We start from the raw sequence: 25,975 nt of genomic DNA, 5'->3' as shown, positions 1-25,975 counted from the left end.
GCTATACATTTTTTTTTTTTTTTTGCTCCGCGGCACCCTTTAGTGCCAGGGGTCTGGAATCACACCAGAAAGTCATTGCTGGTTTCCATTATTGACGATTTATTTGATGCCCAATTGAGAAGTGCTGTCTCTGTGCTGTAGACAAGTATAAAATAACATCTGTGAAAAATAATATAATCATTTATATTTTTACACTATACTGAAGCCTATTTTATTATTTCACAAAGATTTTGCCTACCGACGCTGGTAATAAAGTGTATGTGCATCAGTGAGAGAAAATATTTATCAGGTAATCAAGAGATGAGAACTGAACAGACATTATAAGCATCCATCCATCTTCCTAACCCATTTATCCTGAGTGGACATCGCTGTGGATATCGCCTTGCTTGGAGCCACTCACCGAGTGTCAAGTGGGTACACAGCAGCGTCAGAGCATGAAATGGCAAAAGGCAAAATTTGGGTTGCAAAGCAAGATTGTACGTGTAGGAAATTCCAACATTAGCACCCCCGTCTACATTGGTTAAAAGCATCTCGAGGAATTGATCACTTCACCTACCTTAGTAGTACTGTGGTGGCAGATGGTAAGTCCAATCAAAACACCCTATGTCAGATTGGAAAGGCGATGGCTTTTATGCATCACTTGGGGCCTTTCTCGAAATCCAACAGCATCTCAGATTCGACTGTAATATCTACCGCTATTTATGCCAGTGAAACATGAAACGCCTGAATGTGCTTCAGAAATGGTGCCTCCGATGTATCCTTAGTATCTCATACAGTGACCATGACAGATATGAAGTATGTCATCAAACCTCCATTCACCCTCTAGCCGATATTATCACTGAACGCCGGTTTCAGTTCACGGGCCACATTCTTAGCCTGCCCCAAAATACCTACCAGTGGCCATACTGTGGACGCCAGTGCATAGGAAATGGATACAAGGGTGACAAAGGAAAGCCTGTGTGATAGATAGGATAGGAACCCTGCCCCACCGGGATGCCTGGAGGAAGGAGGGACCGGGAGAGCGGTACTTCTTTTCCCTGGGTACCCGGCCGGTCCTTGATCCCTGAGGGACAGCACTTCTGGGACACCAGGAAGTTCTGACAGACCAGGAATGGTTTATGCCTGGAGTGCTTCCGGGTGCAAGGGCAGCACTTCTGCCACACTGGGGAGTGCTGCCGGAAGTCGGCACCTGGAGCACATCCGGGGCTGGATAAAAGGGCCTGCCTTTCCCCATTCAGGTAGCTGCAGTCGGGTGGAAGAAGGACAGAGTTTACAAGACAGGAGTGGAGACGGCTAGGAGAACCAAGGACTGTGAACTGTAAATATATTTAAATAATAGTTCTAAATAAACATGTATGTGGTGGACACTGCGTTGTCGTGTCTGTCTGTGGCCGGGCTATTTCTTACACCTGACGGTGTACCTTTTTCGATTATCTTCATGCAGTCAACTTGGCATGGGAAGAAACCAAGGCTGCTGCTGCTGACTGAGCTTGATGGTGATCCTTGGGGCCCAATGTGCTGCCCAGAACTAAATAAAATTAAAAAAAAAAGATATTTTGAAACAATTGTTTTTTTGCATAATAAATATTTTGATGATAATGACAGTGACAATCAATTGGATGATGTGGAGCCTATGTGCTCTGGCACTTATATGGATAGCTGCTTCAAAGGCATTTCTTCATCAGAAGCTATCTGACATGTCACACTGTCAGGACAGCACTACTTGGACATTCTGACATTCGATGAGCACAAACAGTTACCAACTACCAGATATGTTGTGTGCAACAATTTACATTTACAGCACATGAGCTTTTTAACCTGAATTCTGCAAGGTGCCATGCTTCTGGGACTCACATTCAATTGGAGACTTATAGTGTTATTGATCGTTCAAGTAAAATAATTCATAGGTTTTTTTTATTTTTGACAGAGTTACTATTGATAGCAAAACCATTGCTATCTAATATATTTCTTTACATTTTTTACACCTTTTGATAATGTTCATTATTTATCATACAGTATATGCATGGAACTATATTGCAGCATCTTGGTAATAAATGGTCCAGCAGTCAATGTTGTAAGAATGTTAAAAATATTTAATGTGTTACTGCAGAGCTATTATTAATATTACTTACTAGGCAACCCGCGGCGTACCATATGCCGCATAATCAGGCCGGTTTTTTAATAATTTTTAAGCACTGGGAGAAAATTAACATTTGAAAAATCGGTAATGTAATAAATCAGCAAGAAAAGCAACATTGTAACAATGCACGGAACGAACCAACACACAATCGTCTGTGACTGAAAACTGGAGGACTGCAATCGCGCCTTCTCTTGCCAGACGGAGGGATGGGGGTGCACGGCGCGGAGTGTGGAACGGGAGGAGAGGAGAAATACGTCCATTCAGCTCCCTCCGTCATGCTAGTCTGCTGAATTCTCGTTCAGTATGCACTGCCCGCTCATGTGCCCACCTCCAACTCATCACTTGAGTCATTGGCTGCTTTTCTAAATATAATCCACCAAGACACCCGACGACAGTAGTAGCGAGGTGGGAGGGTGGTGTGTACAAAGGGTAGGGGTGCAAGCAGTGGGAGCATATGAGTCGCACTTAGTGGGAATTCCACAGTTTGCAGCCCGAATGGGGTTCAACGGTTTACCTACGCCTCTCTGCGCCGGGTAGACACACGCTCAATGTCATGCATAATTAATTATTGAATGCTAAACACTTCTGGAAAGACACGTTGTCTAAAATGGGTTGGTGTGAGAATACAACAGTAAGTGAATGAAAAGATGGAACTCTGGAGAGAGCAAAATACAACACAATAGTGAACCCGCGGCATAACAAACGCTGCATAATTATTTATTGATGGTTGAACACTTCTGGAAAGACAGTTGTCTAAAAAGCGAGGATTTGAGGATACAACAGAAAGTGAATGAAAAGATGGAACTCTAGACTTTTCATTGCTCTGTGCGATTTTGGGTGCCTTTCTATATATAATCCACCAAGACACCCGACCACGGTAGTAGCGAGGTGGGAGGGGGGTGTGTACAAAGTGCAAGAGCATCTAAGAAGATGCATGCTTGTCGCGGATGCGAATTGCTGTATGTAGCGTGTAAAACAGTTTGCTATGGTGCATGGTGGTGTGCGTAACGAAAACTTCGGTTTTAAAGACTTCTTACTTCATTGTGTTTTAACCTTAGTTGTAAAGGAATGTTTTAAGGATCCAATGGGATACTTCTCGGTTTTGGCTGCTTTTCTATATATAATCCACCAAGATACCCGACCACGGTAGGAGGGGTGTGTGTACAAAGAATAGGGGAGCGTATGAGTCACACTTAGTGGGAATTCCACGGCTTGCAGCCCGAATGGAGTTTACGGTTTACCCACGCATCTCTGCGCTGGGTAGACACACGGTCAATCTCATGCATAATTATTTATTGAATACTAAACACTTCTGGAAAGACACGGATGTCTAAAACGGGTTGGTGTAAGAATACAACAGTAAGTGAATGAAAAGATGGAACTCTGGAGAGAGCAAAATGCAACACAATAGTGAACCTGCGGCATAACAAACACCGCGTGGCTCAGATGTGCATGTGGACTCTTACCACAGACGAAAGTGACTAACTGGGTGGTCGGTGAGTTTTTGCGTCCGGGTAAATGGGCAGGCAGTGTGAATGCCTAGAGAGCGAGGGTAGACGCTGGCCGGTGAAAAAGGACTGTTGATGGGCAGGGAAACGTCTTCTGTGTTCCTGCAGGAGCATCTAAGAAGATGCATGTTTGTCGTGGATGCAAATTGCTGTATGTAGCGTGTAAAACAGTTTGCAATGGTGCATGCAGTCGTGCGTCATAACCGAAAACTCAGTTTTTAAAGACTGCTCACTTCATTGTGCTTTAACCTCAGTTGTAAAGGATTGTTTTAAGGATCCCATGGGATACCCCTCGCAAATCGTTTCACACGCTGCATATGGCGATTCACCTCCGCGAGAAACATGCCTCTATGAACAGTCAAGGTAGCTCGGAGGTGCATGACATGCAGATGACATTAACCTGACCTGCACTGCATGTGGCCTCTACAACAGACGAATATAAATGACGCCATTTTTTCTGTGTCATCGCGTCCGAGTTGGTGGTCGGTGGCCCTGTGAGCTGTCATCGTATCCAATGGTCTTGGAGTTGGTGGGCGTGGTTCCTTCCTGCGTGCGCCATAGGTGTCTCACTTGTCAGCGGCTTAGTGAATTCGCTTTTAATGGTTGTCTTGCCTTTCCATGGGTGTCTTGCCTTATTGAATTATATATATAGATGGGCACTGTCATTTTGTGGACCATTTTATTTCCTTTTGCTATAGTTTTGGCAGTGCGTAACACACAATGTTGCTAGTGTGACACCTTAAAGGTTGGCATCATGCACTTTCTCATCATTTGGATTAAACCCTAAGTGCTAGAAAGTGCATTTCTTTAGTTTGTCTTTAGGCAAAATCTTTTTGACCATCATTTCAGCTTTTTGTTTTGCCTCAAAAAAATAGGATTGAAATTCTGGGAACAAACATTGGCAGGTTAAAAACTACATCTTAACTTCTGGTTCCCTTCCATTATAAATTCTGCCTCCTCCCACTCAGGTGTAATAATTGTGATAATACATCATCCTCCCATTGTACCTTCATTTACAGTACATACCTTAAATTTCCTGTTAAATTAGAACTCAAAGTATGCAAATTCTGTTCTGAGTTGTATATGAACATCCCTGTTGATTATACTGTAGATTCACCATCTGAAGGGACACAAATTCCCATTATATGGTGGGATCACCTCACCTCCAGACTGCTTCTGACTGTTTCTGCCAGCTGCACAGGGACTAACCGGGAAGATGCCTGGTAAAATGCAAGATTTAAATGTATACGCAGTTTACAGAGGAGAGGTCTTTTTCCATTTGTTCAAGAAGGCTGCAGCATTGCAGTTTTCAAGTTTGGATTTACAGTTTGGGCAGGAACGGTGGCACTGCTGCCTTGCAGTTAGGAGACCCGGGTTCACTTCCCCGGTCCTCCCTGTGTGGAGTTTGCATGTTCTCCCCGTGTCTGCGTGGGTTTCCTCGGGTGCTCCGGTTTCCTCCCACAGTCCAAAGACATGCAGGTTAGGTGCATTGGTGATTCAAAATTGTCCCTAGTGTGTGTGTGTGCCCTGTGGTGGGCTGGCACCCTGCCTGGGGTTTGTTTCCTGCCTTGCACCCTGTGTTGGCTGGGATTGGCTCCAGCAGACCCCCGTGACCCTGTAGTTAAGATATAGCTAGTTGGATAATGGATGGATGGATTTACAGTTTTATTTAATTGACTTTAAGGATTTCAGTTTGAAACAAGATGCATGTACTTAATCCTTGGAGTGTTTGGTTTGTCAGTTTGAAGTGACTATTGCATGGAGTGTGCTCCCAAGGACACAGACCAGCATCAGACATTTGAAGTTTTACAGTTGGACAAAGGTTCCAAATCATCACTTTCAAACTTTAGACATCATTAGGTAAACTGGACTTTTGTTTTGAGAGTGTCTTAATGTGGTTCTTGGGGTTTGTGGTTTGTTTTTGCATATCTATCTATCTATCTATCTATCTATCTATCTATCTATCTATCTATCTATCTATCTATCTATCTATCTATCTATCTATCTATCTATCTATCTATCTAGCATATACTACTTTTCATATCTGTTTATCGATTATTTGTTCTAAGTTGTTCTTATCTAAACTTTGAATCTCATCTCCTTTTCAGATTTCCAGCCCTGTCTACAGCGGCCAAGAATTTTCTACTTAAAGAAAAACAATACTTGCGGTATATGTGTCTGGTTTACTGTCAGTCAAGGCCTCAGAGCCCTTTGGATTTAATGGTGCTCCTGTTACTTTGTATCACCACTGCCCTCTTGACCAGTGGTGTGTTGCTCATCTGGCTACTCAACAGTTTACAGGTAGATCACCAGGTAGCTGGCATCATCACAGGGGCCTGTGGCTCCCTGCTGTTTCTACTTTTGCTCTTAGTTCACCCTTTCCGCTGTGTCTTTACACTAATGATACCGACTCTTGGCACCAAGCACTGTTATCAATCTATAAAGTCAGTCTTATTAATGCTGATAGTGTTAAAAGTATTGTCTGTCATTGCGGCCAACATCAGTGGACTGTTGTATTTACTGAAATGCAACTCCCTTACCTACACTGAGAGCCTCATGAACTCCACAGAAGTTCTCAGGAATGAAATACACAAGATAAATAATGATTTAACAAAAATAATGCCGAAAAACTTGTTCAGAACACATTTCTCTTATGCTGACATTGTCTCCTCCATTAATCTCACAGCAGTGAATGAGAAAGTTAACAACGTGGATGAAAAGATTAGACAGGACATCTCTTTGGCCAAGTCGCTTTTTCAGAAAGTCAGCTTGAATGCCAAACGTGTCTTCTCAGTCTTTTTTGCATTTTACCCATTCATTAAAACATCCTTCTTCCTGAAAAATTACCTGCATGAGAAAAAATATCTAGAAAATGAAGGCAGAGTGAGCAAAATAGCCATCAGTCTCAAACCAGACAAGCCCAGAAAGCCATGGTGCTGCAAAGTCTCTCCACAGCAAGCCTTTGGTGTTCTGACCACAGCCGCAACTATCACCCTAAGTTTCCTGCCGGTGACCTGTGTTGTTATCATGGATCATATCATCTACCATGTCACCGCTGTTATTACACATGTGATGTCTGACTTTCCAAGTCTTCCTGTGACATTGACTGTGACGCTGAAGGTAAGAGCCAAAGAAAAGAATCATTGATGTGAGAGTCTGCAACAAAGCAGTGACAGAACCACCATAATAGATGACAGCAATGGTATCCATTAGTTGAATCTCCAAATTGGGGTGGGGCTGTGAGCACAAGGGGCCATGGATTAGCTTGGGGGCTTAGAAGGAGCAGTGAAAATATTTGGATACCATATTATTGCAAAGAGGTTGTTTGAGGAGGCCTGAGGAATTGTGAGATAGTGCATGTCCTTTAACAGAGAAGTCACCTTTCCTGGGTTGTGCCCAGTGTGTGAAATACCTCATGATAAGCAGAGTTTCCTTTAATACTCAAGTGTTGGATGAACACTAAATGATCACTCTTGTAATATGGAATAATCAATAACTGCTTTCCATTAAAACATATAAATCTTAAATAGACGAACTGCACGTTACATGAATATGCAATCTGCCAACTAAATCCATGCCATCTTGTGCTTCTGTCCAGGATTAGATAGAACAACCCGTTTTTCATTTATACAGATCTGGAAAAATTTGTTGGTACCCTTCCACAAAAAAAGAAGAACCCACAATTGTCTCTGAAATGGCTTGAAACTAACAAAAGTAATTGGCACCCATCATTGTTTATTATTATGTACTGATTGGGCTATGCTTTAGAGTTTTGGTTATACTCAATATATTTAAGAATAACAAAGATGAAAATAGCATGGGCAGAAAATGATTGGACCCTTAACCTAAAATTATGGTGCAAATCCTTTAGAGGTAATCACTGCAAACAAGCTGTTCCTGTAGCTCTCATTGAAACTTGTGCACCTGTCCACATGTAGTTTGGCCTGCTCTTCCTGAGCAAACTGCTCCAACTGTGTCAGGTTTTAAGGAGGCCTTCTCCAGACTGCATGTTTCAGGTCTTTCCATAGATGTTTGATAGGATTCATATTAGGGCTCCTAGAAGGTCACTTAACATGAAAGCATAGCCTTTGTGAACAATTGGGATGATTTTTGGGAAAAGCCTGGATTTTTCAGAAGAGATGGTCTTCATCCTAACTGGAGGGGATCTTATGTATTATCCCAAAATATGACAGCAAAACTGCCTGGTTGACTGATTAGAGCACCATCTAGGCTGCAGTCATGTGATCTTAAATCACAGGCTGTTGTTTATCCCACCTGTTACTATCCTGAAGCTGTTACCCATAATCCCTGTTGTGGGGCATCCAGTAAATTTAGTCTTGATGCAAACCTTAAATTACTTAATAACCAAACAATAAAGAGTATAATTAGACCAAGGGATAAAACCAGACCCTCCACCAGTGGCATTTGTAATAGAAATTTACTTCAAATTAAAACAAAAAATATATCACCAGTTCAGAAAGAACCATGCAGTTTTAAATGCTGCTTATTGAACATTTGCTCTCTTGGCAGTAAAGCTGTTTTTGTAAATGATATTATGTTAAGTACAAAATCTGATCAGTGTCTTCTCACTGAAACTTGGCTTAGTAAATGTGACACTGTTCCCCTAGCTGAGGCGTCACCAGATGAATACTCGTTCCTTCATAAGTCTAGAGAATCTGGTCGAAGAGGAGGCCTTGGAATAATTCATTGTAACAAAATGCAAATCACATCTAAAAATGTAGGTGACTTTACATCCTTTGAGGCATTCATTTTAAATATTTAAAACAGATTCCAACACAATTATAGTGCTAGTCTACAGACCACCAGGGCCATATTCATTGTTCATGACTGAATTTAGCAACCATTTATCTGATTTGGCTATAAATTATGATCACGTTGTACTGATGGGGGATTTTAAGGTACACATTCATGTGGAAACTGACACTTTTAGCAAATGTTTTACTTATTTGTTAAATTCAGCAGGATTTTGTCAGATTGTCAATGGTCCAACTCATAATCATAACCACACATTAAATTTAATTATAACTTACAAACTTGAAATTCAAAATTTTAATATTACTCTATTAAATGAAGTTTTTTCCGATCACCACTTAATTACATTTGATTAAGTCCTGCCCTTGCCAACACACTCACAGATTAAAACAAAGACAGTGAGACATCTAGATTGTACTTCTGCTTCAAAATTTATAGATACTTTGAGTAAGTCGAGTGTAAAGGTGGAAAACAATCAGCTAACATCACATTGCCAATGTGACCTTGATAGATGCTCTGGACACAGTGGCTCCCCTTAAAACAAAAGTGATCAAAGCACATAGAAACTCTCTCTGGTTTAACAAAAACACTCGAGCTCTTAAATTAGAGTGTCAAAAACTGGAGCGCAGATGGAGAACAACAATGCTACATGTCTTTCAAATTGCATGGACAGAGAGTGTTAAAAAATATAAAAAAGCCCTCTTCAAAGCTTGCTCAGAATACTATTCTACAATAATAGATAGCAATAATAAAAATCCTCAGGTACTGTTTAGAACAGTTGCTAAATTAACAAATGGGAATTCAGATCTACAGTGCAAAATACCAACATATATTAGCAGTACAGACTTTATGAACTTCTTCAATAAGAAAATTAAAAATATAAGATCCCAAACCTCAGCATCACAGTACAAACCAAATACTAGCTTAGCAGACCCTGTCTCACATTGCATTCAGCACTTTAGTAATTTTAATCCTGTAACTGAGCAGGAAGTCTTAACTTTAATTTCTAAAATGAAGCCCACTACTTGTTCCCTAGATCCAGTGCCAACAAAACTAGTAAAAACTAGTAAAAGTGCAATGGATATTCTTGCAACACCTATTCTAAACATTATCAATAGTTCATTATTGCATGGCACAGTACCTGATGCACTAAAAGTGTCAGTCATTAAACCATTACTTAAAAAGTCAGACCTAGTGGGTCTACTACATACTAAATAATTATAGGCCTATTTCAAATTTACCCTTTCTCTCTAAAATACTAGAAAAAGTAGTCGCCAATTACGCATTACAATTTATTTGAGAAATTCCAGTCTGGTTTCCGCACTGGTCATAGTACAGAAATGGCACTAATGCGGGTTGTAAATGACATTCTGATATCCTCTGATGAAGGAAACTCCACTGTAATTATGTTGTTAGACTTAAGTGCAGCATTTGACACCATTGACCATTCTATTTTACTGCACAGGCTAGAAAATGATGTTGGGCTTACAGGTACTGTGCTCGCTTGGTTTAGTTCTTATTTATCAAATCGATTCCAATATGTACAGAAATGTGCTGACAGGACTCCATCATTATACACAGAAGTGAGATATGGTGTCCTGCAGGGCTCAGTACTGGGACCTTTACTGATTTCACTTTACCTGTTTCCACTGGGATTTATCATTAGGAAACATATTGTTAATTTTCACTTGTATGCAGATGACACCCAGTTATACCTTTCTTTTTGATCAAATGAAGTTTCTCCGATGTTATCTTTAATTAGTTGTGTTAGTGAAATAAAGGAGTGGATGGATGAGAACTTCTTGTCTTTAAACACAGATGAAACAGAGATGTTAATTGTTGGAGGGAATGGCGCTGATCACAACAATATTTTGTCATCATTTAACTCAGTAGGAATCCCCATTAATTTTACTGAATCAGCCCGCAATCTAGGAGTTCTCTTTGACTCTAGCATGTCATTTAAAGCACATATTACAAAGTTGTCCAAATCATGTTTCTTCCATCTTAAAAATGTTGGGAAATTAAGGCGCTTTCTAAATAAACAAAATTGTGAGAAATTAATTCATGCATTTATTTCTAGTAGGATTGACTACTGCAATGCAGTGTTCACTGGATGTTCAAACGGTTCTTTATACGGCCTCCAGTTAATTCAAAATGCTGCTGCAAGACTTATTACAAGAACAAGAAAATACAAACACATAAATCCAGTTCTTAATTCCTTACACTGGCTCCCAGTTAAGTTTAGGGCACATTTCAAAATCCTCCTTTTAACATATAAAGCATTAAATGGCTAAGTTGTCTGAACTTATCATAACTTACAAACCAGAGTGCACATTAAGATCTCAAGAATTAATGAAATAACAGTGGGAGGTTGAGCTTTTAGTTACAGGGCCCCTAAACTGCCTGCTACTATAAGAGATGCCCCTTCGGTCTCAGCTTTTAAATCCCGGCTGAAGACTCACTACTTCAGTTTAGCATACCCTGACTAAAGCTGCTGATTAACTGCACAGACTTCATCTCTGTTGTTAGTCATTAGCACTAAAACATAAGCAACATGATAGTTATAATTTGTTACTAACCCTCACTTATTCTGTTTCTCTTCTCGATACTCAAATGTGGCACTTGGTGCCATGGCCCACCTGCCAAGTTGTTTTGTAAAGTCATCCCTGATGGAGGATTGCAGGAATCGTGGGGTAGAGGGGTCCTTTCATCGGATTGGCTGGCCCAGCACTGCCTAAATGTGGGAGGCAGCTTGATGGCTGAGGTCTCCAGGACTCTAAACAAATCCAAATCATATTATGTGATATCATCTACTGGTAAATTCTGCTCCGTACTTGTAAAATAATTTTTATACTGTATTGAGGATTTATTCTGTTCTGTGTACTGTGTTGTATTGATCCCCTTCTTTTTGACACCCACTGCATGCCCAACCTACCTGGAAAGGGATCTCTTTTTGAACTGCCTTTCCTAAGGTTTCTTTCATTTTTTCCCTACAAGGGTTTTTTTGGGAGTTTTTCCTTGTCTTCTTAGAGAGTCAAGGCTGGGGGCTGTCAAGAGGCAGGGCCTGTTAAAGCCCATTGTGGCACTTCTTGTGTGATTTTGGGCTATACAAAAATGAATTGCATTGTATTGTATTATACTTCACAATAGCCCAACGTGGTGTTCTTAGCCATTCCTGGGTACTTTCAGCTACTATTAGAGGATCCATGAACTGTGATAGAGACAGCTTTCTGTTACTGGGCAGTATGTTTTGCACCAGAATGTCTTGATTGTCTTGAAATTTCATTGTTCCCTGCACAGACTCAATGCACCCCCATGCCAGACGCAGCAAAGCAACCTTGAAACAAACCAAGCCTCCTCCATATTCCACAGTGGTATGATGTTCCTTTCTTTGAAAACTTCATTTTTTCGTCTTTAAATATAAAGCTGGCGTGACTTGTCAAAAAGTTCTAGTTTTGTCTCGTTTGTCCATAGGACATTCTCCCAGAAAAAATTAACTTGTCAGTATACATTTTAGCAAATTCCTATCTGGCTTTTTTATGTTTTTTCTTTCAACAGTGGAGTCCTCCCAAATCTTCTTCCATTGAGCCCAACTTCACTCAAAAAGTGAGAGAGATGGTACGATAAGACACTAATGAACCTTTACCTTGGAGTTCAGCTTGTATCTCTTTGGAAGTTGCCCTTGGCTTTTTCTCTAACATTCTCACTATCCTTCTGGTCATTCTGGGGTCAATATTTCTCCTGCAGCCATGTTCAATGAGGTTGACTAAAGTCCCATGGAACTTAAACTTCTTAATAATGTTTCGAACTGTTGTCACAGGAACGTCAAGTTGCTTGGAGATGGTCTTATTGCCTTTGCATTTAACATGTTTGTGTATAATTTTCTTTCTGTTCTCCTCAGACAACTCTTTACTTTCTCTGGTCCATGTTCAGTGTGATACCCTAACAGCAGAGTGACTATTTTTTCCAGTTAAATAATCTGAATGACTGATTGTGATACTGATTAAAGACAACAGCTAGTTTCAAAAATCACTCTAATCCAATTAGATTTGATCTTTTCTATGGGTACCAACAAATGTGTCCAGGCCATTTTAGAATATCTTTGTAGAATGAGCAATAGTTTATCTCTTTTCACACTGGCTTTGCTTTACTCACTGACATATTAAAGGCATGCAGGTGTACATGGTGCAGTTCCTTTCCATTTCATCACTTTTTAGGAGGCATATAGCACTTTTTAATGAGCTGCAAGGTTACCAACAAATCTGTTCACATGTCTTCTTTTATACTTAGATGCTATATGCCACTAAAATGGCTATTTCATCATGTGGATGAGGTTATTGCAAATTTTCCACCCTGCAACAGACCAGTTTTGCAGCTGGACTACAGTTAACCAAGAGCAAAGGGGCCAGAAGCAAGATGTTTCAAGAGTCTCTGCAACATGAACATCAGTCTCTATTTACTTTTCTCTATCCACAATCACACTTTTCAGTACCCCTGTTACCAAGGGGAAAAAAAGCTAATGGCTATGTGGGACTCATGTGTACACTTTTTTTCTATACCCCCCTTTTTCATGATTTATCGTCATTTTCCCTGGTGGCTGGTCTGCTGCCACTCAAGTGTCTTGCTCCACCAGACTTCTGTATCATCTCCAGACAGCTACCTACCCAGCAGTCTATGATAATCTGTTACTGGCTGCTTCAATACTTTCTTGGGAACTTAGTAAAGGAGATAGAGCAATTTATAACTCCATTAGGTGCTCCCCTGGCTCCTTCGGCGCCAAACCCCCAGTTGCGGCCAGAATATCAGTAAAATCTGTAAGAAAATCTGTAAAATCAGTCAGTCAGTCTCCAACTCACTAAATCCTAACACAGGGTCACAGGGGTCTGCTGGAGCCAATCCCAGCCAGCACAAGTTAGGAACCAACCCCGGGCAGGGCACCAGCCCATTGCAGAATCTGTAAATGTACAAAAGAAAAATTATTATTTATAGGGCGTTCGCCCCATGATCGCTTCGTCCCCCAACCCCACCAGCCTGCGCTACACGCCAGCCACTTTGCATCTCTGCTACTTATGTTATGAAGAGGGGTGCTGAACACACCCCAAGGAAATGTGGTCACTCCTCCAAAACCCTCCTCTTAAACGGTGATACAATGGGAAACAAATACAGTTTTTTTTGCTACTGCCATGCCATGTGATCTGCACCTTGCGCAGCACATCGAACATTTAAAAGCCTGTACATCAGTTGTCCTACTTTTTGTCTTTTATTTCCGCCCCCCGGCGTGCTTAAATCTTTTGGCACAAAGTCTCATCTCGTGGGACATGACATTTTTTAGTTTTTAATTTAAAAACTGAATAAGAATCTGAAAATCTAACCAAATCATATTAAAGTTCAATAAATTCTGAAAAGAATGATACCAAACAAATATATGTAGGTTTTACAATAAGCCAGATTTAAAGCATGAGAAAAAAGTGGCATAAAAACATCACATAAAATCGTTGCACAAAATCGTTGCACTTTTAGGCTTAGGATTTTATATATATATATATATATATATATATATATATATATATATATATATATATATATATATATATATATATATATACAGAGAGAGAGAGAGTAGATATCTTTTAAAAATGTATTTTCAGAGCCCCTTGCAATTTTGATTTTTAAGCCTAAAGGTTGTCCAAAGAGTTAAATATCCTCCAGGACCCCACATACTTCACCCCTTGGTTGTGCTCAAAGTTGGTGTAATCTTTGCGAGCATCCCTTAGAGTTAACTGTGTTCATTAAACAGATGGATGAACTGTAGCTACCCTTTTTAGCCTCTGTCCAATTATACAGAATGGCTTCTTAAAGCAATATTTTATAGTTTTGGACCAGATAAATACAAGTAAAAATGAACTAGTCTGCTTTCAGTCATGTTCATTGGACCTGACCATTGTGAACGATGTGAAGCCTTGCTCCAACCTCAGTCATTCCATCTTCACATACATTGGATTTCAAGTGTCCACCAGCATTCAGTTATTCAGATTTATCCTACTCTTTTGTATATACAGTACTTATGTAAAATTCATTAAAGTCAGCTAGTCTCAGATTAGATATTTTAAAAAGACAGTAACATAACATTCTGAGACCCCTGTTGTCCATTTCATTTACTAATACTTAACTAATTTAACTGTTTACTTAAGAATAAACAGTAAAGACCTCAGCAATGAGTAATCCATATAATTCTAGGAAGCTCCATGCACCCCAACACATATGGTTGATGTAATATAATATACCATAATATTCAATGTAACAAAAACTGCAATTGCTCTTCCACTAGAGGATCTCCAGATAGTGTTAAGGAATGCCTGCTGCGGTCTCATAGCTCCTCAAATAAAGGTCTGGTCACTGCCTGTGTTGAATTTGCATGCTTTCCCTATTTGTCTGTGTGAGTTTTACCCACATGTCCCAAAGCTGCATGTATTTTAGGTTAATTGGTGACTATAAATTGACCTCGTGGGAGTGAATGTGCTGCAGTGGTCTGATGAGAATTCCAGAACTTGTTCTCACTTTGAGTCCAATGCTGCTAGACAGGCTTTAGCTCTGCAACCTTGAACTGAATGAAGAGATTTTGAAAATTGATGGATGGAAATGAAAAACACTGGAAAAATTCTATCAAAACAAAACAACAAAAATGCAGGAGCACATTGAGAATGAGAGCTGGCAGAATGCTAGCAGAATAGGGTCCAGCCACTCATGACCGTGAAATGAATTTAAAGATGGGTGGATAGATAGACAGAATTAATCATTTCAATTTATTGTATAATCCTTTTTACAACAGTCTTGCTCAATGTGCTATCCAGACCACCAAATGGCCAATACATAAATTTGATCCATATACACACCATGACAAAAGCTGCTGAGAAGACAAACATTTTCAGTGCAACACAAATTTTGGATCAAACCAGACATCTAGATGGTCTGGTGGTGCAGGAATTAGTTCTGCTACCTCATAGCTCCAACTACCAGGATTCCATTGTTAGACTGGCCACACTGTCCGTGTGGAGTTTGCACATTCTCCATATATCAATGTGAGTTTTTCTCTGGAGGATTGAATTTCCTCCATGTCCATAACATTTGTGTGTTAGTTAATCAATGTCTCTGAATTGATCTAAAACTGAAGTGTTTGACTGCGCTCTATGAGGGACTGACATTCAGTTCAGAGTGGCTTCCTTTCTTGAACCTGAGGTTCTTGGCTTAGGATTAGCTCTTCTATAATGGAATAAGTTGGTTAAGAAAACAGATACACAATAGGGGATGTGGAGTGTGCTAATCATCCATCTTTTCAGGCCAGAAATGGGCACTGCCGGTTACAACGTATTAATAGCTGCACCCCAGTGCCTCGCACATTAAAAGGGAAGTGTGAGAATTCAGGAAAAAAACAGCAAATGGTTATAATGAGCAAGTAGACAGAGTGAGCTGTTCATTTAAACCTATTTATTGTGCTCCCTCCAGGAACAAATATCAATACCAATGATTATCCACTTGCCATCTACCACCCACATGAAGTCAATCACTTGGAACTTCACTGTCACATCCCCGAGCTGTATAGTAAGCCCATCAGAGCCCGACGCTACTGTTCCTGTGCTCCTTGTCCTCCTCTACATCATTGCTTGTCTTGTTACAACATTGGAAGTTTTCATTTCACGCTTGCATAATAAAATTGTTGCTTCATTTTTCACATGAAAAGAAGAAAAGTGAACTCCAGTAAGGCAAAATGAATAATGCAGCTGAAAAGAAAGCAAATGCATTCCTGTTCCTGTTTGTGTCTTAGAAGACAAGAGTCACAGATCTTCGTTTATGAGTTCACACAAATGGCCGGGTTTTGTGTTTCTGGACATTTCCAGTATAGAAGCCTATAGGTGATGCTGGTCTATTCAACCTTTACTAAAAGGTACGATATACAGTAAAGCACAAAATGACTGAGTGAAGAAACTGATCAATCAGCACAGGATCTGTTCTCTGTGTTATTTGTCTCATGCTCTTACCTTGCCATCAATTCCTAAGATGTATCACTGATTCACTGTGCTGTCCTTGGAAAAAAAAACAATAATGTCTATTGGATTGTCTTTTCATTCAAGGCCTTTTTAGATCATTGGCTTCCAACGTGCCCTTTATTCTGAAGATGTATTTGTGTCGCCTACCATGAATGTGCCAATGCATGTCCACCTTACTGTGAGCTTCTGATTGTAACTCACCCACCTCATGAATCGAGCATTGTTGGTCCTTCACTGTAGTCTGCTGACACCACACATGTGACAGCATGTCATTCACCGGTAATTGCTAATTAGGTCTTTCAGAATGCTTACCTGAAGAGAATTCTCATCATTAGTTTGCTAGTCGATCTAAATGTCAGTTTCTAAAGGAAAACACGCTCTAACTTTCTCTAGAGCTGCAAGGAAAGATGTTACAAGAACCCTTACTTCACTGTGGAGCTCGACATGGATCATCACTGTTATGCGTCTGCCAGACTGGGTTCCCTGACCTACGTTTGTATTTCTTTTTGATGTCTTGCTGGTCTAGTCTAAAGTGTAATTATTCATTTTATATTAATAGTGTTCCATTTATGTATTATGTTTCTATGTGTAAAACTATGTTATCCTATGTACCTTGTGTTTTGTGGGTGGTACCCTGTGAAGTGGGGCCACCCTGACATCACCATCCCTGAACCGCCCCCTGACTCTTTTGGTCAGAGTGCAGGAAGTTCAGGTCAGCGGTACATTGACCTCAGAGTATTCATTGTGTGTTATCTTTGTCTTCTTATTGATTTTTTATGCTTTGTTGAATTTTTGTCTGTTCCTGAATTCTTTTGTATTATGTTTTGGACCAGTTTACTGTTTTGGAAAATCATTTTGCGTTCTTTGAGTCTTTTGTGAGATTTTTTAATTTATTTGTAAAGAATTCTTTGATGGACTCTCTCTTCAACCAAAGGTTCTTCATGATTTCTATTGCTAATGCTTTGATATTTTAGGGCATTTAAGTTTATGTCCTTGGCTTAAAACATTTTGAATGTGCAAAGACTAAAGCAGGCCAGTGCAGCCTGGATTAAGTCCATTGGAGTAATGCCTTATTCTTCACTTCACTGTCTCATAACCCTTTATTGTTATGGTCCTAAGGAAATTCACTATGGTGGCCACCCAACTGGATGTTTCTTAGCTTGCCATTTTGTTTGTTACCACTGAGACCGCTCCGTGGCTCCTTGTAATGAGCATTTTGTCCACAGGAGGCAACTGGGGGACCTAACTGGATCTGAGTGACCTGAATCCTTCTTCCATAAATGCTTTCTTCTTATGCTTTTATCTGAGCAGAGTGTTTCCAGATGTCAGTCTCATGTGACTATGTAGTAGTCAGTTTTCTAGCTTTTTTGAGGCTTTTAGCATTTTGTGATTATAAGAATGTCTTTTTAGTCTTGCTCCTTCTGAATCACTGGGGTAAGAAATGCTCCACATATGACATCTTGTTCGACTTGTCTTAATGTCTAGTTATGCAAGATGTCAAGCTGTTTGGGGGGGTCTCTCTTATTTTTGGCCCTCTTTTCCTGAAAAACCCTAATGTTTAGGCTTGTGTTGTGCAGAAAATTGCACATTTATGATAAAGAGTAAACCAGAAAAAAATTATCAAAAGGACTTGAACTTGTATGTGCCATATCAGCTAAACCCAGGGGTTTGCCTTCTAATGGGATACAAGGGATCAAAGTTACTTCTATTCAAAAAACTTTAAAAAAAGGGTATTGGTAGTTTAGACTTGGTGTTAGATTTTTTTTTTTTGTTTGTCTGTTCATTTACTGACAATCTTACTTTCTCTTCAGGGAACAAAGACATCCACAAAAATGACTGGGGTGGATATGGGGGCTCGGTGGTGGTTGTGGGAGGGGGGTCATTCAATATCCAGGTGTGATGATCTGAGTCTGAATTTGACATCCTTGTGACCATTTTTCCTTTGTGAATTGGAAGCATGATAGTACTGTAAGCCACTTCTACTGATTAATTATTAATCACCATATTGTTACATTTTTGCACTGTGTTTTGCAATTTGTTGCATTTGTCCTTTTATTTTAAATAAAGCACTTTGCTGTGCTTTATATTCTATCCCATTGCTGTTAGTTTATAGACCGCATAGTTTCAACTTACAGAAGTGAGGGTTCTTCTTATAGTCACCCATATGGTTTCTCCCTAAAGGCTAGTGCTGCAACCAGTAAGCTTGTTGAAGATTGTGTGCCTCCTTGTACCTGCCCAAATTTAATTAAACCTTTCTCTCCATATCATTAGGATTTAGTTTTTAACTTTGACTTCCCTGTTGGCCATATCAACTGTAAACATTCCATATTGGCTTACAAACAATAAAAGTTTTGTCTGATTTATGCAAGCTTTTGAACTCCTATAAGTCACGCCTCATTATCAGTGGTGATATTGCTTGACTAATGCTACATTGTTCTACAAAGCTTTAACTTAGCAAATGTATTAAAAGCAAGCCAGGATTAAGGTGTCTTAGCAGCACCACAAAGAGTTTAATGGCATGTGATATTCCACAGTTGGCTGTGCAGATTCTCCATTGTTTCATTAAACAGGTGTGGCTTTGGTCATTTCCATGCACAGAGACTCAATTGTTTCATCATGTGGGGTGGAGGGGTGTTGGTGAAAAGGCCCCTTGCCATCACAGGACCCTGGGTGTAAACCCAAAACACCCCAATTGTAGATCCTCCCCTGAATAAAATATCTAGAATGTATTATTGTAAGATTGTATGCCCCAGGAGTGGTATTAGAAACTTTGCGTCTTTAAAGCAGAGAGGTTTGGGAGTAATACAACACAATACAATGGGAGAGCAAAGGAAAAGGGTGTACAGCTAGAAATCTTGGCTGCCTCATATAGGTTCAACTTGGTTTAAATGCTTTAGTAAAAAGGAGTCAGTGGGGCTGTCCACCTACAGAATTCTCTATGAGGAAATGGCAATCACATTTTCTATACAATCCATTTCTCCTTTTGAGAAAAATGTAACCTCTGATCCAGATCTCCTTATGTGAACTGGACCTGTCCAAAATCTTTGAAAGGATCATTTGACCTCACATAATCACACCTGGGGAGGACTTGAAGAAAATCACGACCACGAGATTAATTGACATCTTTTAGGACACCACCTGGTTGCGTTCCAGACCCCCCCGCGATAGGTGAAAATCCGCGAAGTAGAAACCATATGTTTGTATTGTTATTTTTATATATTTTAAGTCCTTATAAACTCTCCCACCCTGTTAACATTATTAGAGCCCTCTAAACATGAAATAGCACCCTTTAGCCAAACGTTTAAACTGTGCTCCATGACAAGACAGAGATGACAGTTCTTTCTCACAATTAAAAGAATGCAAACATATCTTCTCTTCAAAAGAGCGCCGTCAGGAGCAGATAATGTCAGAGAGAGCGCTCGCTAAGAAAAGCAAACAATCAAAAAATCAATACGTGCTTTTAAGTATGCAGAAGCACCGCGATAAAGTGGCATTTTGTAGAGGAGCGCCCGTGTCCTCTGTGCAAACAGCCCCTCTGCTCACACCCCCTCCGTCAGGCAGAGAGAGCGAGAAAGATAGAGAGAAGCAAACAAGCACCGCACGGGAAGCATATCTTATAGCATTGAGGAGTTTTAGTTAATATGTAATACATGCTCTGATTGGGTAGCTTCTAAGCCATCCGCCAATAGCGTCCCTTGTATGAAATCAACTGGGCAATCAAACTGAGGAAGCATGTAACCTAAATTAAAAGACCCATTGTCCAGAAAGCGTGAACCAGCGAAAAATCCATGATATATATTTAGATGTGCTTACATTTAAAATCTGCGATAGAGTGAAGCCGCGAAAGTCGAAGTGCGATATAGCGAGGGATTACTGTACAGCAAATATTATCATGAAATATTTTCAGCCTCTCCGACATGTTGTAGTTATCTCTTAGTGATATCAGAGTATGTAAGAACCCATGAAATAGCAAAGAGAGGACAATAAAAGGTCATAATTCTGAAAAGAAAAAACTGGCTGTGGCAAAATAATGTTGTACCACCACTTGAAGAATAAGACCCTGATAATGGGGTATCAGTCCCACCAAGAAAAGAAGGGAACCCAGGGACAGCAGAATGACAGTGGGTTATGGCTACCAACCTGATAGACGTTCCCCAACCTGTTGCAGGGCAGTCCATAATTTAGCCCTGCTGATTATCATGGAGGATAGAAATATTAGAGCAAGTGAAAGACGTTTTATGAAACTGACACTAAACTTCATTCTGCAAGTGAGAAGTGTACTTTTTTTTAATAATAAATATAACCCCCTAAAGACTCACTCACACTTCTGTATTTACCAGAGTTCTTTTTAGCAGTTGCGTAAAGCTTGCAATCTGTACCACACTGGTGAACTCACCATCGAGCTTTATTAAAACACATGACATGCTGAAAGTTTTCCAAATGAAAACACACTAACACCCACTGTTATGCATATTACTCTGCTTTCTCCACAAGAAAACTCTGTACACAAAACATCACTGCAGTTGGGGTGGTCTTAAACCTGGGCTATAAGGGCACCTTTTTCTCAGCAGTCTGGTAAATTTAAAGTCAGGTGGTGAGACAAGGACTTGGCTAATGGGATAAAGAATGGCCAGCACATGAAAAAGGAGTCAGCCGGGAGTGTGCAATCTTTTAAATGTGAGCAAGTGGACTGGTCACCCAGTATGGTAGTCAGGAACTGTAACCCTAATGGGTAGTGTGAAATGAACAGCATCGACACACACACAAAAAGCTTTGGGGCAGCCACCCAAATATTGTCCCTGGCTGCAAAAGGTTTTGAAATAGCACTCATGTGCACTGTTTTAAGTCCTGAACTTAAATGAAGAGTTGAAAAAAGATGGCAGCTTTATAAGCCGAACAGCGGAAGCAATGTCATCTGGCCAGAAGCGGAAGTGGCATCAGTCTGGGCACCAGAACTGACTTCAGTCTGGGTGCCGGAACCAGAAGTAATGTTGAATCAGGCAGGTTTTCTCATATTTGGCCTGCGGAGATAACAGAGGTAGTTTTAGTGCACCCCGTCACCCCCTGGCCTGGCGGGTAATTACCTCCACTTGGTCCACTCAGCTCCCTCCTTGTCACACGTGTGTGACAGTAGGCTAATTTGAATAATAGGTCTTTATTATTTGTATGTTTTTTTCCTCCCTGTCTTAATGCCTGATTTGGAGAATGCCCCTTAAAGTCCACAGGTTTTATAAACTTTTTCTAAATTTGTTCAGATCACTATTCAAAATGAGGGAGTCTGAATAAGAGCGAAATAAGTACAGGTCTTAGCTGTGTATTGCAGAAAAACCCTGCAGTTGTGTTAACTGTGGGGCGAGTGGCTGGGGCTGTTACCCAGCCAGGACGCCCAGGAGGACCGTAGGAGGGCTTGCGCCTCCTCCAGACCATGAGGGTGCGACCGTCCTGGTTGCTTTGGGGACCATGGGTAGAGAGCGTTGAAGCTCAACCCTGTAGGGGCCTGTGGACCTCAGCACTTCCACCACACCCGGAAGTGCTGGGGGGAAAGAGGAGCAGGGACACCCGGAGTACTTCCAGGGATAAAGCCGGCACTTCCGCCACAGTGGAAGATTGCCGGGAAGCACCTGGAGTACATCCAGAAAATTATAAAAGGGGCCGCCTCCCTTCATTCAGCGCTGGAGTCAGGTGGAAGAGGACAGAGCTCGGGAGGAGAGGCAAGGAGGCGGCCTGAAGAGTAAGAGTGCCTGGACCTTTGAGGGTGATTGGTGCTGTGGCACTGGGTTGTGTGTGTTCACTATTGTAAACAGTTGTAAAATAAACATGTTGCAGTTCCCCACAACTGATATACATTAGTCCAAATCAGGAATCTGGGGGGTGACAGTCAAATCAGAACTGAGTGGAGGGCCAGAAACATCTCTGGACTTCGCATCAGCAGAGTTGGGGTAGTTACTGGAAAAAAAAACATTTTGTTACAATTGACTAATTATTTCTACTAAGTTATAACAGGATTATTTTACTGATTAGTTCCTGGAAAAATGTTTTAACAATTACTAGTTACTGTACTTTTGTGTTACTCATTAAACCCACACAAATGTGTACTAATTGGAAAGTACAAAAATAACACCCACACATCTTTTCAGTATTTGAATAAAAAGGAAATAAACAATGAGAATGACCATCAATTCAGCAGTTAAATAAGTAAGCGACATGACTTAAAGATGCACTGCCATTTGAAACATGTGAACCGGCCAGCAGTGCCTTTAGTTCACAAGAAGCATTCCTAATGTATACAAATATCAAAAAACTGATTAGCTACTCAAACACTTGTCACCATTGAGTTGCTAAAGCATTCAAAGCTCTTGTTGATTTTTGTGGGTTCAGCTATATGAAGTGCTTATTGTGTAACACTGTCAATGTGTGTGCATTTACATTTTGTAATGAACTCTCTTACCTTAACTAACAATTAAGTTAATGTTTCAGTTACCTTACCTGTACCCAGAGTTCTTCATTTTTGTGGGAACGTTAAAGAGATGTTATCTAATGCAACTGCATTTTATGCCACATGCTTGTAGTATTTCTAATTGATTGGATAGCAAAGACCTCTAAACTTCTGAAAATCTAATTCCTTATGATCTCTGATAAAAAGCCTACTCATGACTGTCACAAATAATGAAGTCAGCTATCTTACGTTTAATTATAAAAATTCTCCATATACACAAAATGGTTCACTTCCGTTTATCTCCCTTAACACTAGAATTCAGTTGTCTTTATTATGCCTGGTGAAATGTTTTCTCCACTGCTTGAATTACAAAGGATTATGATGAAGATCTGCTTGGCCATAGTCACAGGGCAAACAGTCAAAGGAGACTGTCCAAGGAGAAGCAGCTCTGTGCCCACACTTGGAAACGGCAGATAGAAAAACACTGTAGTATATATGCTGGCAGGCACCTGGGTGTGAGTGTCACTTGCCTTTGGAATCATGCCACTTATCATCTGCAGTTCTCACCTCTGATAGGCTGGTAAGTGAAGTGCTACAGGTGGTCCCCTTTCTTATGAGTTTCATGATATTCACTGCTTATTTTCTTTTGGCCTTCTTGCTCATTCTACTGAGCTGAACACTGCAGTGGTTTCCAGCCATGTCATTTCAAAAGATTCTATCTATTTTATTGGCCCATTTTAGTGGCTCATTTAACAGTGTTGTCACCCTGGTTTCATTTATGACTCATTGTACTGGGCATTGGCTAGTGGATCTGCATTCTGGTGCAGTAAACTCTCAGCTTTGTGACATCAAAATGTTTTAAAGTTTTGAAAATCTTGTGGATTTTCCAAATCCCAAAAACACCCCTATAGTGCTGACGAGAGACTGGCCATCAGGTACTCTTTGGAAAATTGTCTTTCAGTGGCAGTCTGGGAGATTCAAAATACGTAACATCTCCATCAGCAGTCTTTACTTGATTCTGTTCAAAAATTAATCTATGTCATCTCAGTCACACATGTTAAAAAAGGAAATTAATAGCGGGACATGATGGGGTTTGTCACATCTCCAGGTGACCATGTCAGAAAGCCAAGCTGGTCACTGCATTAGAAAGGCCACAGGCCGTTTCATCCATCCAATAAATATTTTTCCTGGGTCCACCTGTCATTGAAACTTCAAAATATATTTACCTGTCATTGAAACTTATTATATCAACTACTAATTAAAATACTGAAATATCTTAAACCACAGTGTATTAAATGAAATAGTGGATAAAATTGTTTATTCATTTCCAATGTCCCACACCAATCTCCCATATGTCACCAGAAGGTTGGAGGGCACCTACATACAGTATATGAAATAAAAGTCATTAAAAAATAAATGTTTAAATTGTTAGTTTAATTTTCAGAGAGTAGTACACTTCTGCTGTAAAAATAAGGAGAATTCTTCAATTTCTATGCATTATTTTTGAAGAAAAGCAACTTTTTTGGTCATGAAACACGTTACATGATGAAATACTATAACCAGAATGTATTATTCAGAATGTAAAGCTTATTCAAAATGATCAAACCAGATTACTTTCAAAATGTAATTTATGCAGATTTTCTAATTTTCATTACAGTGAAAAAATCCTGATAGTCTAAAGTTTGTTAATTAATTTTCAGTAGAGAGAATAAATGATCCCATTGACCTTGAGACATGGCTGTTCAAAAAATATCTACAATGGATTCAGAAAGTATTCAGACCCCCATCATCTTCTGCTCACTTTACTGTCTTGTAGCTTTAATTTTAAATGGATAAATTTGCCATTACTACCCATCAATCTACACCAAATAACTCCTGATGACAAAGTGAAGACACACTTTCAGAAAGGTTTACAAACTTATTAAAAATTTAAATCTCTTAATCTTATAAGAATTTAGGCTCCAAATTGTGGTCAGGTGCATCCTGTTTGCTTTTATTTTCCTTAAGATGTGTCTGTGTCTTGATTGGAGTCTACATGTGGCAAATTCAACTGACTAGACATCGCTTAGAAAGGCGCACACCTGCATATATGAGGTCCTCAACTCACACTGCATGTCAGGACAAAAACCAAGACATTAAGTCCAAGAAACCTCTGTGATCAAATTGTGGGGAGCCATAAATCAGTGTAAGGGGATAAAAACAGTTCTAAAGCTTTGAGCGTTCATAGGAGCACAGCAGCCTCAATAATTGTTAAATGGAAAACATTAGGAAACACCAGGACTCCTGCTAGAATTGGATATCTGGCCAAACTGGCTAACTGGGGGAGAAGGGACTTGGTCAGGAAAGTGAGCAATAGCTCAACGGTCAATCTAACAGAGCTTTAGAAGTCTCCTGCTAAAATAAGAGAATCTTAAAAAGTTCACATTTGGCCATGAAACAAAAATATTGATAAACACTGGTTTAAAGGACACTGAGAGAATGAGGAAAAAATATTCTCTGGTCTGATGAGACAAGAATGGAACTCTTGGACAGAACTCCAAACAATATATCATGCAAAGACCAGGCATTTTTCATCACCTGCTGCCTAATACCATCCCTAAGATGAAGCAAGGTGGAGACAGCATCTTGCTATTGGGGCTTCTCAGCAGCAGGGATAATGAGAATGGCTGGAATTGAGGGAAGGTTAAATGTAGGAGAATACAGAGAAGTCCTTGCAGAACACCTGCCCCCCACTGCACACAACCTTAGACTGGGGTGACAGCTCACCGTTCAGCGAGACAATGCTGGAGGAACGTTGGGAGAAGTCTCTGAATGTCCTTGAGCGGCTTCAGCCAAAGAGACACCTGAAGATGGTAGATTCCCATCCGGTCCAACAGAGACTGAGAGGACCTGCCAGAAAGAATGGGACAAACTGCACAAATCCACATGTGCAGACTTTTTAGGGACTTAACCAAGAAAACTTGAAGCTGGGATTGCTGCCAAAGGGGCTCTACAAAGACATGAACCAGAGATCTGAATATTTACATGAATAAGAAATTTCAGTGTTGCATTTTGCTCTGCCCCCATGCTCGCT

At 40.2% G+C, this 25,975-nt stretch overlaps 1 protein-coding gene across 3 annotated transcripts in view; it reads left to right on the top strand.

Moving 5' to 3' along the window:
* The window catches only part of LOC120515014 (osteoclast stimulatory transmembrane protein), a 45,653-nt gene extending 26,360 nt beyond the window's left edge, over positions 1–19,293 (top strand). The window contains exons 2-5 of one of the 3 annotated variants that reach the window (XR_005630565.1): positions 5,757–6,768; positions 11,722–11,795; positions 11,980–12,039; positions 15,925–16,012. Coding sequence is in view for 2 of the 3 variants with exons in the window: in XM_039735700.1 (XP_039591634.1) it covers positions 5,757–6,768; positions 15,925–16,155 (1,243 nt within the window). In the remaining variant the exon portion in view is untranslated. Of the gene's footprint in view, positions 1–5,756; positions 6,769–11,721; positions 11,796–11,979; positions 12,040–15,924 lie in introns of all 3 variants that reach the window. The other 2 variants (XM_039735701.1, XM_039735700.1) reach the window with 2 other exon arrangements.
* Positions 19,294–25,975: the final 6,682 nt, after the last annotated feature.

Source organism: Polypterus senegalus, chromosome 14 (genome assembly GCF_016835505.1).
Source record: "Polypterus senegalus isolate Bchr_013 chromosome 14, ASM1683550v1, whole genome shotgun sequence".
Classification (NCBI taxonomy): domain Eukaryota; kingdom Metazoa; phylum Chordata; class Cladistia; order Polypteriformes; family Polypteridae; genus Polypterus; species Polypterus senegalus.
Note: the sequence above shows the minus strand (reverse complement) of the source record. Positions and strands in the feature narration are given on the sequence as shown.